The following is a 25,360-nucleotide window of genomic DNA, read 5'->3' on the forward strand; positions in this document are numbered from 1 at the left end:
AATACAGGTCTCAGCGTACAGGTCCTGCTGGGAAGCCTTCAGCTCATTTACAAAGAGGAACATCTGAGGGCTGTGATCCCTGCACATTTTCTCTCAGTGGTGGTGAAGGGATGAGACATGGACAATTTTATTTAAACATGATTTTCTTCTCTGTGAATAAACTGATAGCCTTTAGACTCCTCCTCTCATGAGCCACTTTGCTTTTTTGTTTCACACTAATGAAAAAATTAAGTACACTTTGCAGGTGAGGTGAATTAAAAATGCAAAAAGGCTCAACATTTCCTCCCCACATCCTTTGGAGACTGGGTCATTTTCATTACTTCAAAGAGGCAAATATGGCACAAAAGAATAGAAATTAAGTTAAAAAATCAATTTTATAAATATTCTTCCTTTTACAATTTTTCACAGCCCCATCCTTCCCACCCATTTTTATTCACATTCCTTTGTTTAAATTCACACCCCAAATTATTTTCCATTCATAAAATATATATTTAAATCTGTTCATATTTTAAAATATTTACAGGAAAATTTCCTTCTGTTGAGGTCATGAGGAGTCTGTACAAGGAGAAGGTGGAGGGGGATAGAGGTGAAAATAGCTTCGTTCTGTGGCAGGAGATGGAGGGCAACTTTCCTCTGCTGACATGTACTGACTGCGAGGTGTAGGTGGAGGGGGGTAAGGGTCTGAGTCTGAGTTTAAATCTATATAGTACTTGTTGGCCTTCCATCGACTGGTAGTATGGTCACTGTCACAAACGTCTGTGCTGCACGGAGTTGTGGGTGGAGCTATCCCTCGTATGAGGTATGGCCTGCAAAAAAACCCCAAACAAACAAAAGACCAAATCACTACTTGGGATCTGGGGAAAAAAGAGCCAGCAAGGCATTTTTCCAGACTCTGAGATGTATACAATCAAGCCCAGTCAGTAGCAAATAGCTTGAATTGCCAACAGGTTTTAAGATAAGCTTGAGGAAACAGAACAGAAAACACCAGCCTTCTCTATACAGGATTCTGTGTCTTGTATATACCAGTGCAAGCTATATATTATTACTCTGCAACACTGTACTGACATGCACAAAACCCTTTTCTTACAAAATAAGAACGCAAAACCAATGTTTAGCACCAAACTCATGTAATTGCCATTTGAATGGTTATTTATGAAGAACAGGAAAGTTTGGCTTTTTCGTAACGAATTAAGATCTGAACAAGAACACTTTACTTAAGATCCAAAACTAAAGAATAGATCAACAGCAGATTCATCAAACCTTTTTATCTGAGCTGTACCTGTAGGATCTTGCAGTTGAAGGAATGTTTGAGGAGCAAAACATCTCCACATTATACAGGGAGCGGTCAGTAGCTGGGGAAGGAGGTGGATTCAAGATCTAGGAAGAACAGGGAAAAATGGTATGAAAGTTTGGCTTAATCATACAAATCTGCTTACTTTGAAAATATTATTCATGCCTTCACCATGTCACTCATCCTTATTTTAGTCTCCTCTTCTTGCTCCTTGGGTAGGTTAATGCATTTTTAAAGGTCATGGAAGTTCCTTATGAGACTTTACTCTGCAGGCCTTCAAAGTTCTCATAGTACAAGGAACTCCTTGTGGCAGGAGTTCCTGCCGCATCAATTATGCTGAAAGGCTGGAGTAAAGCTAGAAATTGGACCCAGTTTTGCTGAATCTCAGTGCAATTGGACATAAGGACTGATACTAGCCTCAGCAGATGCTAAGAGAAAATACAGTCTGTTCCACCCCAGGTCCTAAACGTACTCCCAGTCAATAGTGGGGCAGGTAACCCTTGCACAAAGAAAACAGTTTATTATGCCTTGGCACCCTTTAGGAGCCTTCTGCTAGCAGGAAGCAGAACTTCTGACATGGCAAGCAGGACATAGGCCTAAAACCAAGGAGAAAAGCTCTCATTCCTTCAAACGTAGAGCTCACCGACAGAGCTTCAAACTGGATGTGAAGGGGGAAGAGATAACATCAGGGGGCTTTCATATACCAAGCCATGGGACAACACTTGTCTCAAGGCAGGAAAAAGATCCTGGTGTGGGAGCTAGGAACACTCACAGGAAGGCTTTTAAACTGAACTCCAGTGGTGGTGGGGTTAAAACTGGGCTTACTGGAGAGAGGCCTGGGAGCTGCATGTCAGTACCAAGTGGGCAGCTTGGTGAGGTGGGCTTTAAACTGCAGGACCTGGAGGGGGACGATCCAAAATGGCAGCGATCACACCACCATCACAACTACAACCAATCTGGGATTAAACAAGGACAACCAGAATATCATAAAATGTGCCTCACCTTCCTCCTTAAATGAGAAGTAAAAGATCAGCCTTCTGAGATGTATGAATACAAATGTTCGTGGTCTGGGAAATAAACAGGAGGAACTGGAGCTCTATGCCCAGTCAGGCAGTTCTGATCTCATGGGAATAACTGAAAGGTGGTGGTACGAGTCCCGCGACTGGAGGATGGTGACAGAAGGTGATGGGCTGTTCTGTAAAGACTGGCAGGGGAGAAGAGGTGGAGGAGTTGCACTCTGTGTTATGGAAAACCTAGAATGTATTGAAGTCACCAGTGATAATTGTGGCAGCCCCATGGAATGCCTCTGGGTCAAAATCAGAGGGGTTATCTCCAAGGGTGACTTTACCTTAGGTATCTGTTACCAACCCCCTAACAAAGACAATGTGACCAATGAAGCAACACTTGGGTCCATTGGGCAAGCTTCAGGTCAACAGATCCTGGTCCTTATGGGAGACTGTAACTATCCAGATGTTTGATGGAAGAACAACACTGCATCTCACCTGACATTCTAGATGTCTACAATGTCCAGTGTAGAAGACCTCTTCACACAAGTGTTGACTGTGCCAACCAGGAATGGGCACAACTGGACTTCCTGCTCGCAAATCAAGAAAACCTGCTCTATGATACCCTGCTTAGACTTGGCTGCAGTGACCACAACAGTGTGGAGTTTGGGATACTGCTGAGCAGTGAAGCTTAATTCAAGAACAAAGGTTTTAGGTTTTAGAAGAGCAAACTTCAGCTCGATCAGGGCTGAGTTGGAAGGAATCCCATGGGAAGCTTCCATGATGGGTAAAGGATGCAGACAGGTGGAGAGGGTCCAGAGAAGAGCCACGAAGATGATCAGAGGACTGGAGCAACTGCCATATGAGGAGAGGCTGAGAAGACTGGGACTGTTCAGCCTTGAGAAGAGAAGGATTAGGGAAGACCTTATGACCATGTTCCAGTACTTAAAGGCAGATACAAAGAAGATGGAGACTCCCAATTTACAAGGAGTCTCACGGACAAGACAAAGGGCACTGGGCACAAGTTGCTCCTGGGGACATTCCAATAGGACACAAGAAGAAAATTTTTCACTCTGAGAAAAGTCAGACATTGGAATGGTCTCCCAGGGGAAGTAGTGAATTCCCTCATTTTGGGAAGTTTTAAGTCTCAGCTCACCAGGGTGCTGAGACATCTCAGATAAACAATAATATGAGAAGGGTTGGAACAGATGGTCCTCGAGGTACCTTCCAACCCGACATTCTCTGAGTCTCTGATTCTAATGTGGAAAACTGCAGCACTATTATTCATGATAATGTCCTGCTACTGATGTAAGCATCTTGTATGCAGCCTGCCCTGGGCATTCTGCCCAGTGCTACAGCCTGACACAGTGACCATGATAGCATCCTTCCTTTGACTCATCTCTTCTCTTATAATAATACCGTAAATCACTGGAGTCATTGTTTTGATCCTCACTGTGCAGCACTTAGATAAATTACTTTTAGCTAAATGACTTTTTAATATAAAATCAGCTATTTTTTTTTCTGCTTATCATTTTCAGTGTGGCACTGACACAGCACTCAGGTTCTAGTATGGAAGTGTTCATCATGTTAGAGAGACACTGGTGAAGCATGAGACCAGCTAAATTAGGAAGGATGCCAAGTTCCAAACATCTGCTGGCTGTGAACAGCTTCTTGATGGCTTCATGGAAAAGGTAATGTGAGAAATAAGTAACATATTTTACCTCATCAATATAGAGGCTCACAAGCCTCTCTTCCATCTGTCCATCTTAAAGGGGAGAGACAATAGATTTGCCACTGGTCCAAAACTATCAGTCAATATGCCCATAAACAGCATAACACTTTACATGTAAACACATGTGGGCTTCTGATTAATTACTACTGAAAAATCACTTCAATAGCTAGCAGAGTGACTCTGCAGATCTATGTGAACAGAAAAGGTAATGTATGTATTGCTCAGGAGTACTAATGAAAAAACTATCATATAACAAAATGCTGGCAAAGAGTTATCTTTGTATGTTGCTCCTATGTATTCTTAGAGAAACATATCCATTCATAGAATGCATCTTAAAATTCATGAAACTCTGATATGGGAGCCAAAATTTTGCCAATGGAAACAGAAGCCAGAAACAGAGCTAATTTACAGCAAAGTAACCTCTGCTGGTACCAGTATTTTCACCCAGAGGATGTTTTTTTGAATCAACAATTGACACTTAATCTAAATAGCAAGCCAAGCTTATTTCTTATGCATTTGCATTCCAGTCCTGTTGCATCTTGTTTTTCTCTTCATTCCATGTGTGCCTGCAGCCTTAAGCAGGGCAAAATATCACTTGGCTACTGATCACAATTTACAAAGAAGAAAGGTGGTGGCATCTCCAAGGGAGTCCAGACAGAAGAACAGATGTAGAAAAGAAGAACATTAATTCATCTTTCCTTTTTGTCCAAAGTGAGAGATATCTAACTGACAGGTATACAAGACATACCTGTGGGTACAAAGTGGCTTTAGTGCTGGATGAGCTACTCGAAGAGGCTCCAGTAACATGGTTTCTGTCATACAGGGGGGCACCACTGCTTCCTCCCATGAGACTCATGGAGCTAATCATGGACTTCCCACATGAGATGCCTACAGTGAGACAGAGGAAAACAAGGTTAGGTTAACCACAATTTTATCTACCGATGCAAACTAGAAAGCAAATCCGTATCTCTTCAAACCTTCACAATGCTACTGATGACCATTTTGGGAACAGTGTTTTATGTAAAAATTTTAGGATCACATGGAACAACATATTTTGTAAAGAAAGCATCTCACCCCCCGACCACCTCTTACCCCACTGCAGCACTGAACTCCTCAGAATCTGCTCTCACACTCTGATCAGAAAGAAATCTCCAGAACAGATGTATTCAGACTGTTTGGCCAAATGGCTAAGAAATTTTCCAATTAAAGTCAGGCATTTATAAAAAAAAGCATACTACATTGCCCAACCTAGAGACCTCCAAAGTTTTCAGCTCCATTCAAAGAAATTCAGTTGCAAACAACAACTGAACAATAACAAAAATTATCACCGCTTAAACTGAAAATCAGCAAAGGCAGAAGGAAGGGAACCTTGTGACAGGAAAAGGGAAGACCACATTCTCCAATTTGTTTTAGTCCGATATAATACATTTTCATATTCTTCCTGTCATACTGTTCAGTAATAATAAAAGAGTTTAGTTTGGGAACTTCTCAGAATTTTTTTAGATACTGAAAACATTTATTACAAGCAGAGTGACTGTATTTGTGATCATAAATCTTTACTATCTCTCTTCTTTGGAAATGCCATGGTGTTAGGAATCTATGTCTTTTCTTTAGAATAACATCAATCAGTATTTTTAGATGCTGTAACTTGTCATAACAATATGGATTAGAAAAAAACAACACAAAACTGATAATCAGAATGACAGCTTAGTTTAACATCTACAAAGGTAGACATGAAAGCTTGCTTTAATTAAAAAAAGCTTTAGTGTGAAGGTCAATTGAAAACACCACTGTAAAGATCTCACCTGCAACCATTTAATAGATTTTTAGTTCCTACCACAAAAAACTTCTGATAATGATAAAAACACAATTTAAACAGGAACAGCTGACCATAGTCTTTAAAGTGTGGGAAAGGCTAAACCTAAGGTGTAGTTGACTAACTTCAAAGTCGTGGCTACAAGAAAACACCAAGATGTCTGAGCACAAGACACAGATTAAAACTCAGCAGAGGTCTCACCAGAACACTGAATGGCACACACATTCTTAGTTTCCATTATTGCACATGGCTCACTACTCTTCATAGTGGTTTTCAGTCCTTAGGTAAGGTGTAACTATGCAAACCCCTGATTTTATTACATGTACCAGAATGAACTATTTAAAGAGGATGTTTTCACTAGCAAAATACTGTAGGTTTTCTATCAAAAAAGGTAGATATATGTGCAAGTGCAGCAATGTGCAAACTGCACTTGAGAATCTGGCAAGATGCCTAATTAAATGTACTAATAGTTTTGGCATGTCTGATCCAAATTACAGTTATACCAAAACTACTAAGCAGATCAATATCTAATTTCTGCTCTTTAAAATCTCCACAGCTAGCACTATTAATAACCTGTAAAAACTCCACACTGAGAAAATGTAATGGCCCTGATTTGATGCCAGGTCCTTACCAGTAAAAGTGCCATGTTGAGAACTTCCTGGAGCAATAAAGTTAAGAGGGACGTGAGGGGTGCCACTGACATACTCATGTGGAAAAGGACTATTGGGCCCAGCATATCGCTGACACACCACTCGCTGGCAAACAAAATACATTCCTCCCATGACAAAAAGTGACAGTATTATACCAATGACAGGACCAATGGCACTACTGTGTGGCTGTGACTCTTCTGAGGCTGCCTTTGACTTTTCTGAAAAGAGATGAGAAAAAAAAAGTCATTACACATGGAGCAATAGATGTGTTGCTGTCTTGGAGCCTGTGCACCAAATCTGACAGTTCAGAGTCACTGACAGTGTGTGTTTAAAAGTATCTGTGGGCATCCAAGCCACAGGTAACTCCACATATTCTGACTCAGTGCTTTCTCTTTGTCTCCACGTATATAAAGCAGCATTAGAAAGGTATTCTCCATTCTGTCTAGCAATTTATTTCGTAACAGGATTACTTAGCATCTTGATATTACAACAGCCTAGAAGATTTCCTTTTCTTCTCCCCAGAAAGTCTACAGGTTGAGGATATGGGTCACTTATAAACATGAAGTCTTCAATAAGAAAAGAATCTGCTCTCTCAAAAGCCATTTGGGCTACCAATAACATTCAGAACCAAAAAGATTTTACCAGTAGTGAAGCTACAACATATTTCAAGCAGTCGATGTTTTCCTAGCTAATATAGGCCTTAAAATATATAAAATACTTTTCCTTCCTAAAATATGACTTGCTTTCTAAAAAATATAAATTGGAAGGAAAACAGAATCCAGAATATCTCTAGCACTTTCTACTTCTTGTATTTTTCTTTCCCCTGTATAGCCCAATGATTAATAAACAGTGCTGCAGTATTTGAGATGAGCTGTGTATCATACCTCCCCCTGATTATGGGCAACACATTAAAAATTCTTGCCAAATAAATGCAACACCTCTGGTTTTCACATGTGACATTCTTCAAAGAAAACAATTTTTTTCCATGTGATTCAAAAACATTTATAATTTATTTTTTTACATACACATACACACACACACACACACACACACACACACACACACACATATATATATATATAAATGTAAGAGCCAAGCATTCATTTCATAAAATTTATCTCCAGTGATTCTGTTTCTCACTCCCCTCAGTGGAATGAAAAACAACTGAGATTTGAAAAGAAAGTTGTAGGAAATACAAAGATCTACCAATAAACTTAAGCTCTTAACAGCTCAGTATCAAGAATTATTTTCTGTCTTAAAGTCTTTATCTTCTTTTCAAGCTTATAAGGTAATGACAGATTTTATGTCAACTAAAGCTCTAACTTGCAAATAGTCAGCAAGCCAAAATTAAAACATGTTCCCAAATTGGCTAATTTAAAACAGACAGTTCTAATTTTTGTTAAACCAAATGTTATGTTTTGAGGCTAATTTTAAGGTACTGATATGAGGACTTAAATAGAGGATGTTTAGGACCCTGAGGGATCCAGGAGGCAGAACAGAGAGGGGTCAGTATTTCCTCCCATTTCCTGCCATGCTCTATAAAAGCCAGGAGGATAGGAAATCTCCCCTTCCTCCTGCCTTCTTCCTTGCTGTTTGCTGTACTCAGAGACCTTGGAGAGAAGCTTTTGTTTCTCTACAGCTTGCGATGTGCTCTGCAGGATCTGAGTGGATCCATCAGATACTGGAAAAAGCCATGGACCCCTTTCCTGAGTTGGCTCTGCTGCAAGAGACCCTCAGACACTTGTATCTGCAACCACTGATTTCAGATTTTGCATACATTTTTATATATTCATCCCATGTGTTACCATCCCCTCCCTTTTCCAGTAAACCTATTCCAGTGTTAACTTGCAACCTTAGTCTCTCTTCCTTATTCCCCTTTTATCTTCCCTCGGGAGGGTGGAAGGCCTTAATAGAGAGCAATTGGGTCCTCTGATATTTTGTTCACCCTCATCACTAAACTAAGACACCTAGCTTCTTCTGAATGCAACATTCTTATCTAGAAAGTAACCATCATTTTTATTCCCTTTGTGAGTTCTTTCCCTCAGCTAAGAAAGAAGCTATTTCACAGAGATTCCAGAAGAGATAGACTTTTGTCTAAATAAAGACATGAAAATCAGTTAAGACCTAATTGTACAACTAGACCCAAAGTGGAAACAGATGCATTAACTTGGCAGCACAAAAGTTTGTCAGGTGCTCAAAGAAAATAAATAAAAAGCAAAACCAGGAAGAAGAGGCTTTCTAGAGAACTGGGGGAACTAGGTGAGAGCTGAAGCGTTTAATGGAAGATGTGGGAGAGGCATGACAAATATGTTCAGACTGAAATTTCCATCAGGAAAACTGGAAACTTTTTGTTACTATTCTTTTAGTCTCTTCTATTCACTACTTGGGCTCTTTTCACCATCCTTGCTCATGAAATCCATTTTTCCTTGGTTAACCCACCATGAAGATGGAAGGAAAAAACAGGGTTACTCTGACCAAGACCTGGTGACCCCTCCTCTCATCCTAATTATGGCACAGCTTCTGACAACTGGTGCTTCAAAATGACAAAACTCTTAGGATACTAGAAACCTCACAGTAAGCCAAGGTCCAATTACAATATCAATAAGCAAAATGCAGCACTTCTCTATACAAACCCAAAGGTATTTTATTCAGAATGAACTGACCAATCAGAACATGTATTTGCTTTTGTTTTAAAATGCTGTGTCCCAACTATTTTGCTAAACCACTCACAAACTACTAAATGCTCCCTTTTACCATGGAAGAGCTTGACAATTTTCAGCAGATAAATACAAATGTGAAAGTATTTGGCCTTAAGCACTGGTCTTCCCTGGAAGAATATTACTATGCAAAAGGTTGGGATCTGCACAAGGATGTAGGGACATTACGCCTGAACACAGCACTTGGGCCTCAAGGAAAGACATCTCACCACACATGAGCTCATCAGAACCATCAGTGCAGTCTGGAAAGGAGTCACACTCTTGCTTCAGGAGGATGCACTGGCTGCTTGCACATCGGAACTGATTGGGTAGACAAATTGCTGCAAAGAAAAGAGAGAAGAGAAGAGAAGAGAAGAGAAGAGAAGAGAAGAGAAGAGAAGAGAAGAGAAGAGAAGAGAAGAGAAGAGAAGAGAAGAGAAGAGAAGAGGAAGAGAGAGAGAAAGAGAGAAAAAGAGAGAAAAAGAGAGAAAAAGAGAAAGAAAGAGAAAGAGAGAAAGAGAGAAAGAGAGAAAGAAAGAGAGAGAAAGAAAGAGAGAGAGAAAGAAAGAGAGAAAGAGAGAAAGAGAGAAAGAAAGAGAGAAAGAGAGAAAGAAAGAGAGAAAGAGAGAAAGAAAGAGAGAAAGAGAAAAAGAAAGAGAGAAAGAGAGAAAGAGAGAAAAAGAGAGAGAAAGAGAGAAAGAAAGAGAGAAAGAAAGAGAGAAAGAAAGAGAAAGAAAGAGAGAAAGAAAGAGAAAGAAGAGAAAGAAAGAGAAAGAGAGAAAGAGAGAAAGAGAGAAAGAAAGAGAGAAAGAGAGAGAGAAAAGAGAGAAAGAAAGAGAGAAAGAGAGAAAGAGAGAAAGAAAGAGAGAAAGAGAGAAAGAGAAAAAGAGAAAGAAAGAGAGAAAAAAGAGAGAAAGAAAGAGAGAAAGAGAGAAAGAAAGAGAGAAAGAAAGAGAGAAAGAGAGAAAGAGAGAAAGAAAGAGAGAAAGAAAAAGAAAGAGAGAAAGAGAGAAAGAGAGAAAGAAAGAGAGAAAGAGAGAAAGAGAGAAAGAGAGAAAGAAAGAGAGAAAGAGAGAAAGAAAGAAAGAGAGAAAGAGAGAAAGAAAGAGAGAAAGAAAGAGAGAAAGAAAGAGAGAAAGAAAGAGAGAAAGAAAGAGAGAAAGAAAGAAAGAAAGAAAGAAAGAAAGAAAGAAAGAAAGAAAGAAAGAAAGAAAGAAAGAAAGAAAGAAAGAAAGAAAGAAAGAAAGAAAGAGATTAAATACTACTTGCATGGAAGCATGTGAGCATCTAAAGAAAACCTAAAGTGAGACATAAAGCCACAGTGCGTTTTGTATTATGACCAGGTACATACCAAAACACCTGCTTTGCTCCTGTGGCTAAAATGCAAGTCTGAATTTCATTGATTCTTCCTTTGGTTGTTATATACCCTGCTTAGTGTGATAAAAATAAAATTCTGATCCCAGTAATTCCCCATTTTTGTCAAATCAGTCCTGTTAGGGCAAAACTGGGATCAAATCAGCAAGAATCTGTTCCAGGAACTAACAAAGCTGATCACCTGACATTTTAACAACTGGCATATTATATAACCTTATGTAGGCTATACTATGTTACATAGCCCTGTATAATAACCTTGCTAAATAACAGCTAAATTTCTTATCTATCTATATTCACAAGCTTCTGTTTCAGGAAAAAGGGCTTGCTAATGAACTTTGGAAGCTCCATGAAGTCAAAGCATATTTAATGACCATTACGGAGACTATTTTGCAAGCACTAGGAACCAGCAATCCTTGAAGGTTCATAATATTGGTTCTTCAATGCAAAAAGAATAAACATTCTTTTTTTCTGAAGGCGAAGATCCATATTCATATTTTGGATCACAGCACTACCACCTGAATAGCCATACTTACTTTGGCAGGTTGCAGTTTGCAGAGCAGTTCTCATCTAAGAGAACTAAATTATCTATGGAAGAAAAACCTTAGCTAGAAGGCCCGAATGCATAAACTCATGATTTTGACTGTTATGCCTCTGATAAGCTGGAGACAGTTCCACAGCATCCTATGGTACTATCAACACAAATGTTGATAGAAGTCTCTAAAACCAGCTCCCAGCACACAACCTATAAGGTGGGCCAAGGTCAGTGCACACCTTCCTATTTGTCTGTCTTTGGCCTTTGGTCTGTCATTTCCTGAGGACTGCAGACTCTGTTTGCACCACATTTTTCTCACTCTAACCCTGGACACTGAATATGTTCATAGTCCTTCTAGAGAAGTGTCAAACAGCATCCTGGATAAAAGTCTAGTTTTGAGTGGCCCAAGTCCTTGCAGAGAACCAGGCATTCAACCACTGGGCACTCAGCTACTGAATAAGTGTGTCTTCCGCTACTCTAGACCAGATGGTAAGACTCATCTGTGCCTTCAAAGGAGCTGTGTAGGGCAAAGCAGGTGCCTACACTTCATACAGTACTAAGAACAGTGGTGCTAAGTTTGCCTAGCATTGCCCACCATTTTGGTGGGCAGGGAGGTGACCAAATGCACATTCCACTTTGACTCTGTGTGTGGGTAATGACACCATTACACTTCATACAGACTCTGTGGTGGATAAAGCAGAGCCTCTTGATGAAGCAGTACAGGTAGCAAGTACCACCTCCCACTAGACAGACAGGAACTTGGACATGGCTGAACCTCTAGTTTGTGAAGAAAGTACAGGTGTTCTGGTGTCCAGGATTACAAATACAGAAGATACTGAAAATCTAACAAATTGCTCATTGAAATGTCCACAAAAATCCACCCTGCTGGCCCAGTGGCAATGCTTAGCCACTAAGTGTGTAAAGCCAATTTTTTCCTGTTTTTCATTCTGAGCATGGATTAAAGATACTTTTCACTTCCCTGAATTTTCATGCTTACATGGTCAGCAATTTATGCATCTATGAATAAGTTTGATTTGAGCAACAGAGTAAGACAGAAAGAAAAACAGAATCTGTGGATAGCTTAGTTAGGTGTATAGCTATGGCTGTTTTTTCCCATTTGAAATTGAAAAAAACCCAAAACCTATCAAGAGCAGTTAGAATCTCAAACAGCTGCTTATGTTAGAACCATGAATTCAGGAAAAATAATCTTACTATCACAATCCACTTCATCAGATTTATCCTGGCAGTCAATTTCTCCATTACACCGCAGGTGTGCATCAATACACTGTCCTTTCTCACACTGGAACTGGGATGCAGAGCATATGGGGCAGCTGTCTTCATCACTCTGGTCATCACACTCAGGAAACCCATCACACCGCCACGCCATTGGGATACAGTCAATCTCTCCAGTTGCACAGGTAAACTGGTCTGGGGAACAAGTTGGAGGTTCTGGAGAAACAGACAACAAATCACATTTGTTTATTAAGTTTTAGTCTTTACAATAGAGTAAAAATCAACAGTTTTTGAAGGAAAACACACTGGCATCTGGTCTGAAGCTTTTCTGTGACAATGCTAGGATTCCAGCAAAAAGGAAAAAATTATTTTGCATAGGAATTTTGACTTCATAACAAAACCTGGATGCATGCTGACTGATGAAGCTTGCTCTAGCAGGCAAGCATGGAACTAGGTACAGGAACTACAAATGCTTTGGCTCTAACAACCACCTTTTGCATGACACTGCCATGCATATAAGATTAATACTCAACATCTGATAGGAAACCATATTCCAAACAATTCTAATCCCTGTAATTATATTAGCCTGGAACATTCCTAAAAACTCTGGCATATTGGCTTAATTAGCAATGAATACACCTGAAATGTATAACCCCTGCTTTACAGTATCTGTTCCTCCATTTTCCAGTGTTTTCTCCACTATTACATTTCAAAATCAGATATGAATTGAAAAGTATGAATGGAGAAAAAATATCTGTAAAGGTATGAAACATCACACTCAGTCCTGTTGCTGGAGTGTGTCTTGGCTGCAGATCTCCAGAGCTTCAAAGCGTAATCAGAGGAGCACTGCATGTCTGCTCTGATCTTACAGTCCTTCACTATTGTCAGAGACAGAACACTGGACCTTGTGTAGACATTCTGTTTGTTTGTTTGTTTGACCTGAGGAAGCTGGAATCTCCTTAAAATTTGGCTTTCTATTGACCCCAAAATTCTCGCATAAATCCTTTCTATACAGATGTTGCAGTCTCAGACTCCATAGCACTAAGCAGCAGCTACAACCTCATAGAGAGTTGCAACCATTTTTCTGCTATGAGGCACCCGTAATTGCTTTCTTTAGAATGTTGAAAGACAAAGAAAGTCCACAAACAACCTACTGCAAAAAAAGCTCCTAGTTCTTCTACAAAGTAAGTGAGCACACGCTTTTTCACCATTAGTATCAAGGAAAGAAACATTCAATGTGTAAGCATTTAATTATGCTCAAAACAATGGGGTCAGCCTCAAAACAATGCTGCAGCAAACAGGTACATGTCCACTGGTTTCAAAAGCTGGGGGGTCAAATCCCTGTGACAAGACTAAATTAGTTAAACTGAACTAAACTAGTAACAAGACTAAATTAGTTAACAGAGGCAGTCACCTGTCCCCACACCATGCCCTGGCCACATACGGCAAGGACACTGAGCAGGTTGCAGGTGTGCTCTGATGGTAACACTCCTCTGGCTTTTATTAACATTTAGGCTCAGGAATGGGCTTCACAAAGAACTCAGCGTAAGAAAAGCTTCCCAGTTGCAACCAATGACAACACTTTTCTATGAGTATTTTTCTTCTGAGGGTGGAGTTACAGAGCCCACGCAATTACATGCAAACCATTTTTAAAGTGCTGTTGTCCTTTCATGAGGAGAAATGCTCAAGAATGAGACTTAAGGATAATCAGGAGCTTGAAAAACAAAATACAAATGAAAGTCTAAATGTATTTGATTTTTTTTAAATTGTATTCAACTCTGTGATTTATGATTATTTGGTGTTGCAATATCAAAATTACAAATGTAGCCACTGACCTGACAGCATTAGGTAAGATAAATAGGCCAGATACACACATTGAGATAATTCTTGACTTAAATTTTGTTATGAGTGTGCTGCTTAGGTGAATCAACAGGCAGATTACTATTTCTGAATTTAGAGCCACATTTAATGTTGCACTGTGGCTGCACTTGGCCTGCCATGCATTTAAAAACCTGCCCTTAGAACCTGCCTTTGCGTTTAGAAACTTGTCAAGAGCATTCATTAGGGTACACGGACAAATGTTCTCCAGCCAAAACAGCTGGAATAATGTCTTTTGAAATACTGACTAGTGGCTGCTATTATGGCAGAAAAGATAGGTTACAAAGTTGTTGCAGACTTAGTGAAGGATTAGAATGAAAAAGACAGACGCTGCAATGGAGGTCCCTTAATTTTTAGATTTATAGCTGAAGATAACAAGAGCTGGGACATAAAATCTCTCATTGTGCAACAGCAGTAGAGGAAGAAATATCAGTATATTTATTTTTTGCCCCCCTGCTGATGTAACCACCACTGCCCTAAAACCACACAGTGTGTTGTGTTCATGGGAAAGAAAACAGTTTATAATGGCAATGACTGCCCCATGGGGCATGAGAGTTCAGCCAGAAAATGAAATCTGCTGGAAAATAAATACATAAGAAGAAGTAAAGAGCATCAACGGAGCCAAACGACTGAAGATTTGATGCCTCCCACATAGAAACAATGTTTTTTGTGTGTTTTGTTTTTAATCTCCTCTGCAAGCATAATGTAAAAATTTCAAAAATTGGGATTGTGAAAGGGAAGTCTAGATGAAAAGTCTACCATGTGGAAAGAGGATTGTTACCTTAAATAAAAGCGTTGCAAAGGATCTTTTGCCTACATTTCATAACTAGACAGTACAGTGCCTCACATTACAAGCCTGAATTAATTTGAAAGACTGGGGTATCACACTGGGACATCATATGCACAGTTTCTACTGCTAGGTCATCAGGGGTTGATGCAACATATTCTTATAAGCATTTGTTTATTTAAGTATGAACATGTCTCATCATCCAATTATAAAAATCTCGGAAGATGCAAGTATTTTAAGGTCAAATATTAATATTCTGCTTCAATGAAAAGTCATATTTGCCAAAAAACAGAAGCAGAAAACAGCTAATAAAAGAATCAAAGGCCAATTTAACAAATGATGCAACACACCATGTGTAGGAAAACACTGTGTAAACCCACATTTTGGACTGGAATGCAATCTCAACCCCACCTTTCTTCATGTATGCTACTTAGCAATCCTGAGAGCTCACCTCCACAAGTTAATAGATTCTGTAAAAGCACAAGGTGCTCTGGGCACGAACATCTTGGAGTCCCATCCCCTTTGGCAATGCAGATGTGTGAACATCCACCATTGTCATGGGAACAGGGATGCACAGCTGGAGAAACAAACAGAAAAGAATATTAGACAGCATAAAAGAAATCATAACTACTCCTGAGTAGGGCTAACTCACTAAAACACTCACAAATCAACAGGAAGATAATTTTTCTACAAATCAACAGGAATATATAAGCAAGATTTTTCAGTTCAGTGCTCAAAAGCACATTTACTACTTCATGAGGACTACATTTCTCCCAGTCACAGTGATACAGAGACCTTTAAATGACTTCTAAAAAATATTTGGGAGCTCAGGTGAAGAACGAGAAGGCAGATTTATGAAGGTCATCCCACCTGCATTTCTAGGGTAGCCAGCCATCAGGAAGTAACATATGCCACTGGAGACTCAAACACAAAACCCCTTGGAATTATCATTTAATCTTAAATAGCTTTTAATATGTAGCCCCTCCACTTCCCACTTACTCACAAGACTGCATTATAAGCACACAGATGATGGCTTTATTTTTTTTTTTTTAAGATAGGAAGCTATACATCATTGTCTTCCCAAATCAGTTACCCAAAGCACAGAACACTAGAGAGTTCCTAATAGAAACTCTAAATAAACATTAGGTGGATTAAAAAAAGGCATAGAGAAATAAGGTCAAATATTCTAGCAGAAATACTCCTCTGGACAAGAATGAGGAACTTGCTTTTCCTTCTCTTCTAGGATCCTGACTGGTCAAATTGAAATGCAAACCACAGTATACTTGAAGCCCACTTGGCAACCTTTTTACAATATTCAGCTGGATAAAGACTTCGAGAGAGAGTGACCAAGAGTGAGACATCAGATATTGACATGAACTCACAGAATTCCTCCATATCAAGCTCTTCCACAGCATGAATTCCTGTGAGGTGAGCAATTCGGCCTTGAATTCTAGTCCTTTTGTACCCATTCATTTTCTCCACTCTCTCAATCATCTGCTGCTGACGATCAATCCAATACAAGTGATTGCCCAGCACAGTGAGTCCCATGGGCTGAAGGATGTTGGAGTCCTCCAGGGTCACACGGTTAGCACCTGAGATCAACAAAAAACAGTTTTACAAAGACCAGTTTTACACCAGTTGACTTTTAACTCATTTTTTTTTTTATAACAAAGCAAGATCAAACCAGACCCTGAAATGAGATAGCTATAAGGTCATTGGATTAGTTTGTCTGTGCAGACCAAGGCTGTGCTTGTTCAGCCTCATCTCTGGTAAGTGCAAGCTGCCCCATCAGGACAGCAAGCAAACACAATATGAAAGAGGACTCATCCTTGCATACACTGTCTGGTCAGGCAGCCGTGGTCAGTCTCATGTTCCCATGCTGCAGGTAACCGTGGGCAGTCCCTGAAAGCCTGTGTCACTGATGCAGACTGGTATGTTTTCAAGTATGTTTTCAGGGGGCACAAACTAATACTACATTAGCAATACGAAGACTTAAAGAGAGGGTGTGGAGGACCCTGAGGGATCCAGGGGGCAGAACAGAGAGGGGTCAGTGATCCCTCCCATTTCTTGCCATACCCTATAGAAACCAGGATGACAGGAAGTCCTCCCTTCCTGCACCCTTCTTCCTTGCTGCTTGGAGGTCTTGGGGAGAAGCTCATGTTCCTTGCCTCCAGCTTGCCACATGCTTTGCAGTATCTGAATCCGCTGGTTGCTGGCAAGAGCCCCAACCCTTTTCCTGAGTTGGGTCTGCTGCAAGGGAATTTCAGACACTTATATGAGCAACCACTGAAATCAGGTTTTGTATATAATTCATATATTTTTCATTATCTCACGTATTACCATACCTTCCCTCTTCTATTAAACTCTTCCTAGTTTTAACTTCCAGCCTTTTAAGTCTCTCTTCCTTATTCCACTTTTATCTCCCTGTAGGAAGGTGGAGGGGAGTAATGAAGAGAAATTATGTTCTCTGGATTTTGGTTCATCCTGATCACTAAAACAAGACACAGACTTGGCTTTTGAGCCACAGTTTTTACAATACATTCACACCACAATTCCACTTTGATTAGAATTCCATCCACACACAAGGAATCAATACAAGCAAGCATAACTTGCTTCTGTTATGCTTGTCTAGGGTGAAGAGATTCCAAATCTGTTAATTCACAAAAACCATTTTAAGGCTGCATACATTATGTACACTGGATATATTTGACTTTTAAAATGAGGAATCAAAACAAAATTGTAACTCGGTGCTTCTGCTCTCATATTTTATTTTGGAATAAAGACCTAATGTCTGCTTGCATTTAAAAATTAGAAGTTTTAAATATCTACACAAAATGAGGTTGTAGAATCTGAATACATAATAAAAAATGCTATGAGCACTGTATTCAACTAATTTGCTGCATAAATTACACAGAGCTCAGCAAAGCGTTAAGAATGTGACATTTATTTCAATTACACTTTCTATTAGTTTTGCACATAAAATTACCACCTGCAATAGCTCTTGCTCAACTGTCATTACAAACAGCATGCACTCAAATCAAATTTAGCTTGGGAGAGCTCAGAAATTGTTGGACCTACAACTAGGTTTTTAGTTCTTTATCCCTGAATTTGTTTCCATATCTGTTGAGGAAGACATCTTTATTTCATTCAATCTGCAGAAGAAACAGGCATGAAGTCTATGTCACAGTGCAGTCCTGCTCATAATCCACTGTGTGTTTATTACTGTGCACACTTGCATATGTTTTATACCAGCATATGTTACTCTTGTAAAAAAAAGAACAGAATAGATGCACTAAATTCACTAAACGGGCACTGAAGTCGATACTTAGTACTCCTCAATAGCAGTGCAGTTTTTGAGATCATGGAACCATCAAGGTTCAGTGTCCTTTTGTCAGAGGTGAAACTTGCAAATCAGCAGTCCTGTTAAAATCTTATTCTGTTGAAATAACCTCCCAAATTCAGGCCTAAAACAGGCCACATTTATCAGGTGTTGGGGGTGTGCTTCAAGCATCCTCTTTTTCCTCCCTCATCAGAAAAAGCTGAACAATGGTAATTTGAGAAGCTGATGGACACAGTACAAGATAAGATGATTATCTACAGTGTAATTATGTTAGAGTCTAAATTATTAGTATTTTAAAAAGGAGAGACAAAGGACACCTATAGCACTGGATGACACAATTAATTTTTTGTTATGAGAAATAATAAAAAACTCAATCTGAATAAAAAGAATATTTTTCAAGAGACATTGTTTAAGTTGGAAAAGACCTTCAAGATCATCAAGTCCAACCATTCAGCAAGCACACTGCCAGGTCCACTACCAAACCACTTCCTTAAGTGCCAGATCTTGGGATGGTGACCCAGCCACTTCCCTGGCCAGCCTGTTCCAATGCTTCACAACCCTTTCAGTGAAGAAATACTTCCTAATATCCAATCTAAATGTCTCCTGTCACAAACTTGAGGCTGTTCCCTTTCATCCTATCACTTACTCTGAAGGGGGGAAGAGACTGAAACCAACCTCACTACAACCTTTCAGGCATTTGTTAGGAGTTATAAGGCCTTCCCTCAGCCTCCTCTTCTCCAAGCTAAAAAAAAAAAAGTGGCTTGGTGAGCACTTCTGCACTTGGGTGCCTTTGGGTAGATCCCATATGGCCCCATAAACATGTATGTCTGAGTGGCAGTCCCTAATCATTCTTGGATTATGGCAGCTCCATTCTGCTTCCCATCCTGGTCTCCCAACTCAGGGGCCTGGGTACCCAGAGAGCAACTGTTTCTTATTACAAAAGATTCAGGCAAAGAAGGCATTAAGTACTTCAGCCTTGTCCTCATCCTTAGTCACCATTTCCCCCCCACATCCTATAAAGGATAAACACTCTCCTTAGCCTTCCTTTTATTGCTAATATATTTATAGAATTGTCTTTTACAGCAGTAGCTAGATTAGGGTCTAGTTGGGCTTTGGCCCTTCTGATTTTTCTCCCTGCATAGCCTCACAACACCCTTGTAGTCCCCCTCAGTTGCTGCCCCTGCTTCCAAAGGCCATAAACTCTCCTTTTTTTCCTGAGTTCCAACAAAGCTCTCTGTTCAGTGAAGTTGGACTTTTTTCCCAACAGCCTGCCCCTGTGCTTTTAAGATTTGCTTCTTAAAGAGCACCCAGACTTCCTGGACTCCTTTACACTTCTGGATGTCCTCACAACCAACTCTTTCACCCAGTCACCTAAAGAGGCCCAAGTCTACCAGCTGTATGTTCCAAGGTAATGGTTCTGCTGACTGCCCTCCTCACTTTTCCAAGAACTGAAAGCTGTCATTTCATGATCATGCTCATGACAGCCTCCAAAGGAAACATCACCCACAAGTCCTTCTCAGTTCACAAGCAGCAGGTCCAGAAGAATCGTAGAATCATAGAATTGGCTGGGTTGGAAGGGACCTCAGAGATCATCAAGTCCAACCCTCGAACCACCGTTGCGGTTGCTAGACCATGGCACTGAGTGCCACATCCAGTCTCTTTTTAAATATCTCCAGACACGGAGAATCCACTACTTCCCTGGGCAGCCCATTCCAATGCCTGATCACTCTCTCCGTAAAGAAATTCTTTCTAATATCTAACCTAAACTTCCCTTGGCACAACTTAAGACCCTGCCCTCTTGTCTTGTTGAAAGTCGTCTGGCAAAAGAGACCAACGTCCACCCGGCTCCAACCTCCTTTCAGGTAGTTGGAGAGAGTGATGAGGTCTCCTCTGAGCCTCCTCTTCTCCAGGCTGAACAGCCCCAGCTCCCTCAGCCTCTCCTCATAGGGTCTGTGCTCGAGTCCCTTCACCAGCCTGGTTGCCCTCCTTTGGACCTGCTCCAGCACCTTGTTATCCTTCCTGAACTGAGGGGCCCAGAACTGGACACAGGACTCAAGCTGTGGCCTCACCAGGGCTAAGCACAGGGGCAGAATCCCTTCCCTGGACCTGCTGGCGATGCTGTTCCAGATCCAGGCCAGGATGCCATTGGCCTTCTTGGCCACCTGGGCACACTGCTGGCTCATGTTCAGCTTCTGGCAATCCAGACTCCCAGGTCCCTTTCTGCCACTCTGTCCCCAGCCTGGAGCTCCCCATGGGATTGTTGTGGCCAAAGTGCAGGACCCAGCACTTGGAATGTTGAACTTCATCCCATTGGGATCAGCCCAACTCTCCAGTCTGTCCAGGTCCCTCTGCAGAGCCTTCCTGCCTTCCAGCTGATCCACACTCCCCCGCAGCTTAGTGTCATCTGTGAATTTGCTGATGATGAACTCAATCCCCTCATCTAAATCATCAGTGAAGATACTGAACAGAACTGGGCCCAACACTGGTCCCTGGGGGACACCACTAGTGACCAGCTGCCAACTGGATCAGCCCCGTTCAGCACCACTCTCTGGGCCCGGCCCTCCAGCCAGTTCCTAACCCAGCACAGGGTCTAATCCCTTGCCCATCCTGCAGGTGCTGTGTGATTGCACTGAGGATGATCTGTTCCATGACCCTGCCAGGCACTGAGGTCAGGCTGATGGACCTGCAGTTTCCTGGGTCCTCTTTCCGGCCCTTTTTGTGGATTGGCGTGACATTCGCCAACTTCCAGTCATCTGGGATGTCCCCAGTGAGCCAGGACTGTTGGTAGATGACAGAGAGAGGCTTAGCAAGCTCTTCTGCCAGCTCCCTCATCACCCTTGGGTGGATCCCATCCGGTCCCATAGACTTGTGGGGATCCAAGCATCTCAGTAGGTCACTGACCATGTCCTTCAGGATTACAGGGGTGCTGTTTAGATTCTTGTCACCTTCTATAAGCTCCAGAAGCCATCTGTCCTCAGGGTAACCTGTCTTTCTGTTGAAAACTGAGGTAAAGAAGGTGTTAAATATCTCAGCCTTTTCTTCATCTTTGACAACTACATTCCCACCCGTGTCCAGTAAAGAATGGATGTTTGGGTGCCTTCCTTCATTGGGTCCCTCATCAGCTGTTTCAGAAAATTATCTTCCATGCTCTCCAGGCACCTCCTAGACTGGATAATAACCTGAGGGTCATACCAGGGTATGAAGCTTTCTCTTTAGATCTTATACCCAGGCCCCAGAGAGGCATCAGACTTTCCTAAGAAGTGGTTCCAGCCTGCAGAAGGGAGTCTCTTATGACAATGCCCAGTATTTTTTTCTATATGGAGGCAGGTGGGATGCAGGACATTGGCTGATTTAATCCAGGCTAGATGAACCATCATCCTTCTTATTGCTCTGTCCCACTTGCAGAGCCTCAAACCAGGGAACCTGGGGAGGTGAGACAATCATGGAGCAGACACAGCTGCTGCACCAGGCAGGAACTTGTTGCCATTTTCCTCTATTCTTTAAGTCCCTTTGTTCAGCTAGGTGGAGGGAACGCTGCCCATGGTGTCACCACTGGGCCTGTCCCAGAGAAGGCAGGGTACGATACCAGAAGTCTGTTTCTCTCTTGCAGTCCCCAATACTCCTTAACCTCCTCACCTCCTCCCAGAGCTCTGTCACTAAGCAAAGGAGTTCCTCTACCTGGACACACCTCCCAGGAGCAGGGCACACCATGCTGTGACACCTGGGTGGCTCTGTGTTCCCACCACAGCTCCCCCTGGAAAGCTGCATCAGTCCTGGTGGGTGCAGAATTCAGAGAGTCCATGGATATGTGCCCTTCCTGCTGTGCCACACCCCATTTGCTGACATTCCCTAAAGGCTGTTTTTATATGGTGGGGGGTGCAGCTCAGCCTCAGTTGCTCCTGACCCACATCTACTCAGCACTGCCCAGAGCTGCAGATGTTTGCAGCTCTCTCAGCTGAGACCCCCTGGTTCAGGAACCCCCCCTGCCCTGGGCTGGAGCATTCCACTGCAGATTGTGCCAGAATAAGAGAGGTACTCTTCTTGGCAAAATCAGTGTAAAGAACATTAGGCTGGAAGGACACACAATTCCTCTATTTAGAGTCTAATTGAAAACAAAGCATTTTTTTCACTGAATAACTTTTCCAGTTACTTAAGCAATAATATAAAACCACTCCTTTTTAGTTGACTGGTGTGGCAGTGTTATTTGAAAATGGTTTATGAATGTCTAAAAAGAATCAACAACTCCAACTGAAAAATTCAAGAACCTTGTAAAGAAACCTGACGGTTTATAATTCTTTCATCCCTCTCTGAAAGTTAAGCATAAACATCTGAGGTTATTCCATGATTTAGCAGGTTGCTATTTATCAGGAGGCAGTAAAAGCTTCAGAAACCTCCACAACCACATCATGTCCCCAAGACTATGAAGGAAAAAGGTTGTCTAGACTAGAGTCTGATTGGCATGGACAATGTTATATACAATTTTGGTCCAACTTCTCCACCAATCTCAGTTTATGCTAAAATCCTTATGCTAATATATGCCCATTTTTAAAGTGTTTTGCTCAGAAAATACTTTTAGAAGGAATTAATTCGAGCCAGAATAACTTCGGCTGATAAATTTCTTTTAAACTTGTGCTGTGGGACTGCAAACTATGTTAAAATAAAAATATGCTGTCAGCTCATTTAAAAAATCAACAGCTCAGTGAATCAAATCACAGTGAGCTCAGATGCATCAAATACAACCATAGTTTTATGGCTCCATGATAGCTTCTGGTTAATTGTTTTCTTTTAGTCCTGTAGCTTTACCCTGCTTTTATCTTACCTATAGGGTTTGATTTTTTTAACTGTGACTCCATCAAAAAATGTGCACTAAAAACTTTGATTGACTACTAACCAGAGAAAGTTCAGTTTTCCCTGTAAAAAGATCCAAAGAATTGGATAAAAATGCATATCCAGTATGCAGACATATCCTTAAATTGCCCTTTGATGTAATGAGAAGAAAGAATGCGTACAAAGGAAGCCGCATCCACAGGATACAACTACCAGCATGTGATTACGCAGCTCCTGATTTATTCATTCAGTTTATGTAAATCCTGTTGTCAGGTCTTATTCATTCAAGACAGATCTAAACCAAAAATAAACAGACTGCTTTGTATTTTGTGCTGCACTATGCAAGGACACTCCATCTTTCAACCTGTAACATGACAAGTGAGAAGCACCTGTCCCCTGCCCACCCCCATCTGCCAGCTGTGACTCACCCTTGTACACTTGCAAACTGAGAAATGAGAAAAGGATGCTTATGTACATACAATTAGAACACCTAGGCATAGCTAAGTTCACTGTATTCTACAGCTTTATTAAGTAATATGGCTTCCTGTGATATGGGGGCCACCTTCTTATCAGCAGTTGCACTAGTTATTGGTCTGTCCCATTAGTTATTGGCCTGTCCCACTAGTTATTGGTCTGTTATTGGTGTGTCCCACTCTGCCAACCTTTTCTTCTCAAACATGGGTTGTTTCACAGGTCAAGTCTTGTCTCCTTCGTATCTTCTTTGTTCCTACAAACATCTGTAGGTTCTTTGACTCCTATCCTGTATTGGACATTTTGTGGCTTCACAGTCAGTTTGACTGCAACCCTCTGTCCCACTTGATAACTGATGAAAGATGAGCTGCTTTACCTTCCCAGCTCCAGCTTCCAGTTTTTTCTCTGGCAAAAGAGATCTCAGTCTGACCTGGAGTCAGTTTTTGGTGCTCAAAAGTGAACACCTTTGTAAAAAAGTGAACAATTTTCTTCTGCTTCACTTCATTGCATCACTTCAACATAGGGAACGGATGTGACCACATGGCAAGTAAGAGTAAAATTGAATAATCAGCTTTTTAGGGCAGATGCCAATTACTAGAAAAGCTCAGCTTCTCTACCCTTACACTAGTTCACTTCTCTCTGTACTTTCTTTAGGAGTTTCACTTTCTTGATGCACGAATGATAATGAAAGAATGAATCACAAGTCAGCTAGCAGGGCCACTGCATCCTCTGTTGATCATCCTCTGCTGATCAGATGAGTGAGCCCATTTCTCCAGTGCCCTCTAAGATCCATGTAGTAATATTACTAGATGAGGAGTAATGCTTTATTTTACTATTATGGGCAAATGGCAGTAAATTGACATCTCTCCACTCTTTGCAACACTGGTATTCCAGATGAGCTGCCTTGTCATCTATCTTAGGAGAAAGTCATTGCCCTTCATTCTATTTGTTTTTCAAGCTACCTTAATTTACTAAGCTGCAAACTCCAGAGATAGAAAAATGGAAGAGTTATGCAAACTTTTCAAACCACAAGGGAAAAAAAAAAGGGGGTACAGAGGAGGTAATTTAGAGGCTCCATTATTGGAAACACATATTCAAACCTGATCTTTCAAGACATGTTTTTCAGAATGTATCAAAAGTCAAATGGCTTTCTTGGAGGGTGGCAATTACAGAAATGTTTATTCCAATTGCACCAAAGATGGGGAGACACCAGCAACTGCCATTTGTGACTGCCTACACACAACTGGCAACAGTGGAGACAGAAGTTGCAGAGGTCAGCATGAAAGAGGGAATGATGTCCTACACATACACTCCACTCCAAATGTAGCTGCATACTACATACCTGACAAGTCACAGCTTTCAATGCGCTTCAGATCTGCATCCACCCAGAAAAGTTTTCCAAGTTTGTTGTCAATCACCAGTGCCACTGGTCGGATCAACCCAGTTGTAAAAAGCACTTCCCTCTCTGTGCCGTCAAGGGCTGCACGCTCAATCTTGGGTGCTCGGTCCTGCATGTTGGTGAAGTACATGTACCTGAGAACAAGGACACCAGCACTTAACTGAGAGCTTTAGAAGAGAGGCAACTCACCTGTGTACATAGGTTCTGCATTGAAAGTGGGAATGGTTCACATGGGGATAACTGCAGTGAGTGTTGCTCCCAGCTGCAAAGATCCACCTGACAGTTGCAGAATCCCAAGAATTAGGTAAACTGGCATAAGGAGAGAGCCTA

At 41.2% G+C, this 25,360-nt stretch overlaps 1 protein-coding gene across 1 annotated transcript in view; it reads right to left on the reverse strand.

The window, feature by feature from the left end:
• Positions 1-450: 450 nt before the first annotated feature.
• Positions 451-25,360, reverse strand: part of LOC103530464 (low-density lipoprotein receptor-related protein 5) — a 140,361-nt gene continuing 115,451 nt past the window's right edge. The window contains 9 exon segments of the mRNA XM_030451247.1: positions 451-806; positions 1,280-1,377; positions 4,776-4,915; positions 6,475-6,711; positions 9,420-9,530; positions 12,308-12,544; positions 15,445-15,570; positions 16,376-16,585; positions 24,974-25,164. Coding sequence (XP_030307107.1) covers positions 545-806; positions 1,280-1,377; positions 4,776-4,915; positions 6,475-6,711; positions 9,420-9,530; positions 12,308-12,544; positions 15,445-15,570; positions 16,376-16,585; positions 24,974-25,164 — 1,612 coding nt within the window. The 3' untranslated portion in view covers positions 451-544.

This window comes from Calypte anna, chromosome 5 (genome assembly GCF_003957555.1).
Source record: "Calypte anna isolate BGI_N300 chromosome 5, bCalAnn1_v1.p, whole genome shotgun sequence".
In the NCBI taxonomy this organism is placed as follows: domain Eukaryota; kingdom Metazoa; phylum Chordata; class Aves; order Apodiformes; family Trochilidae; genus Calypte; species Calypte anna.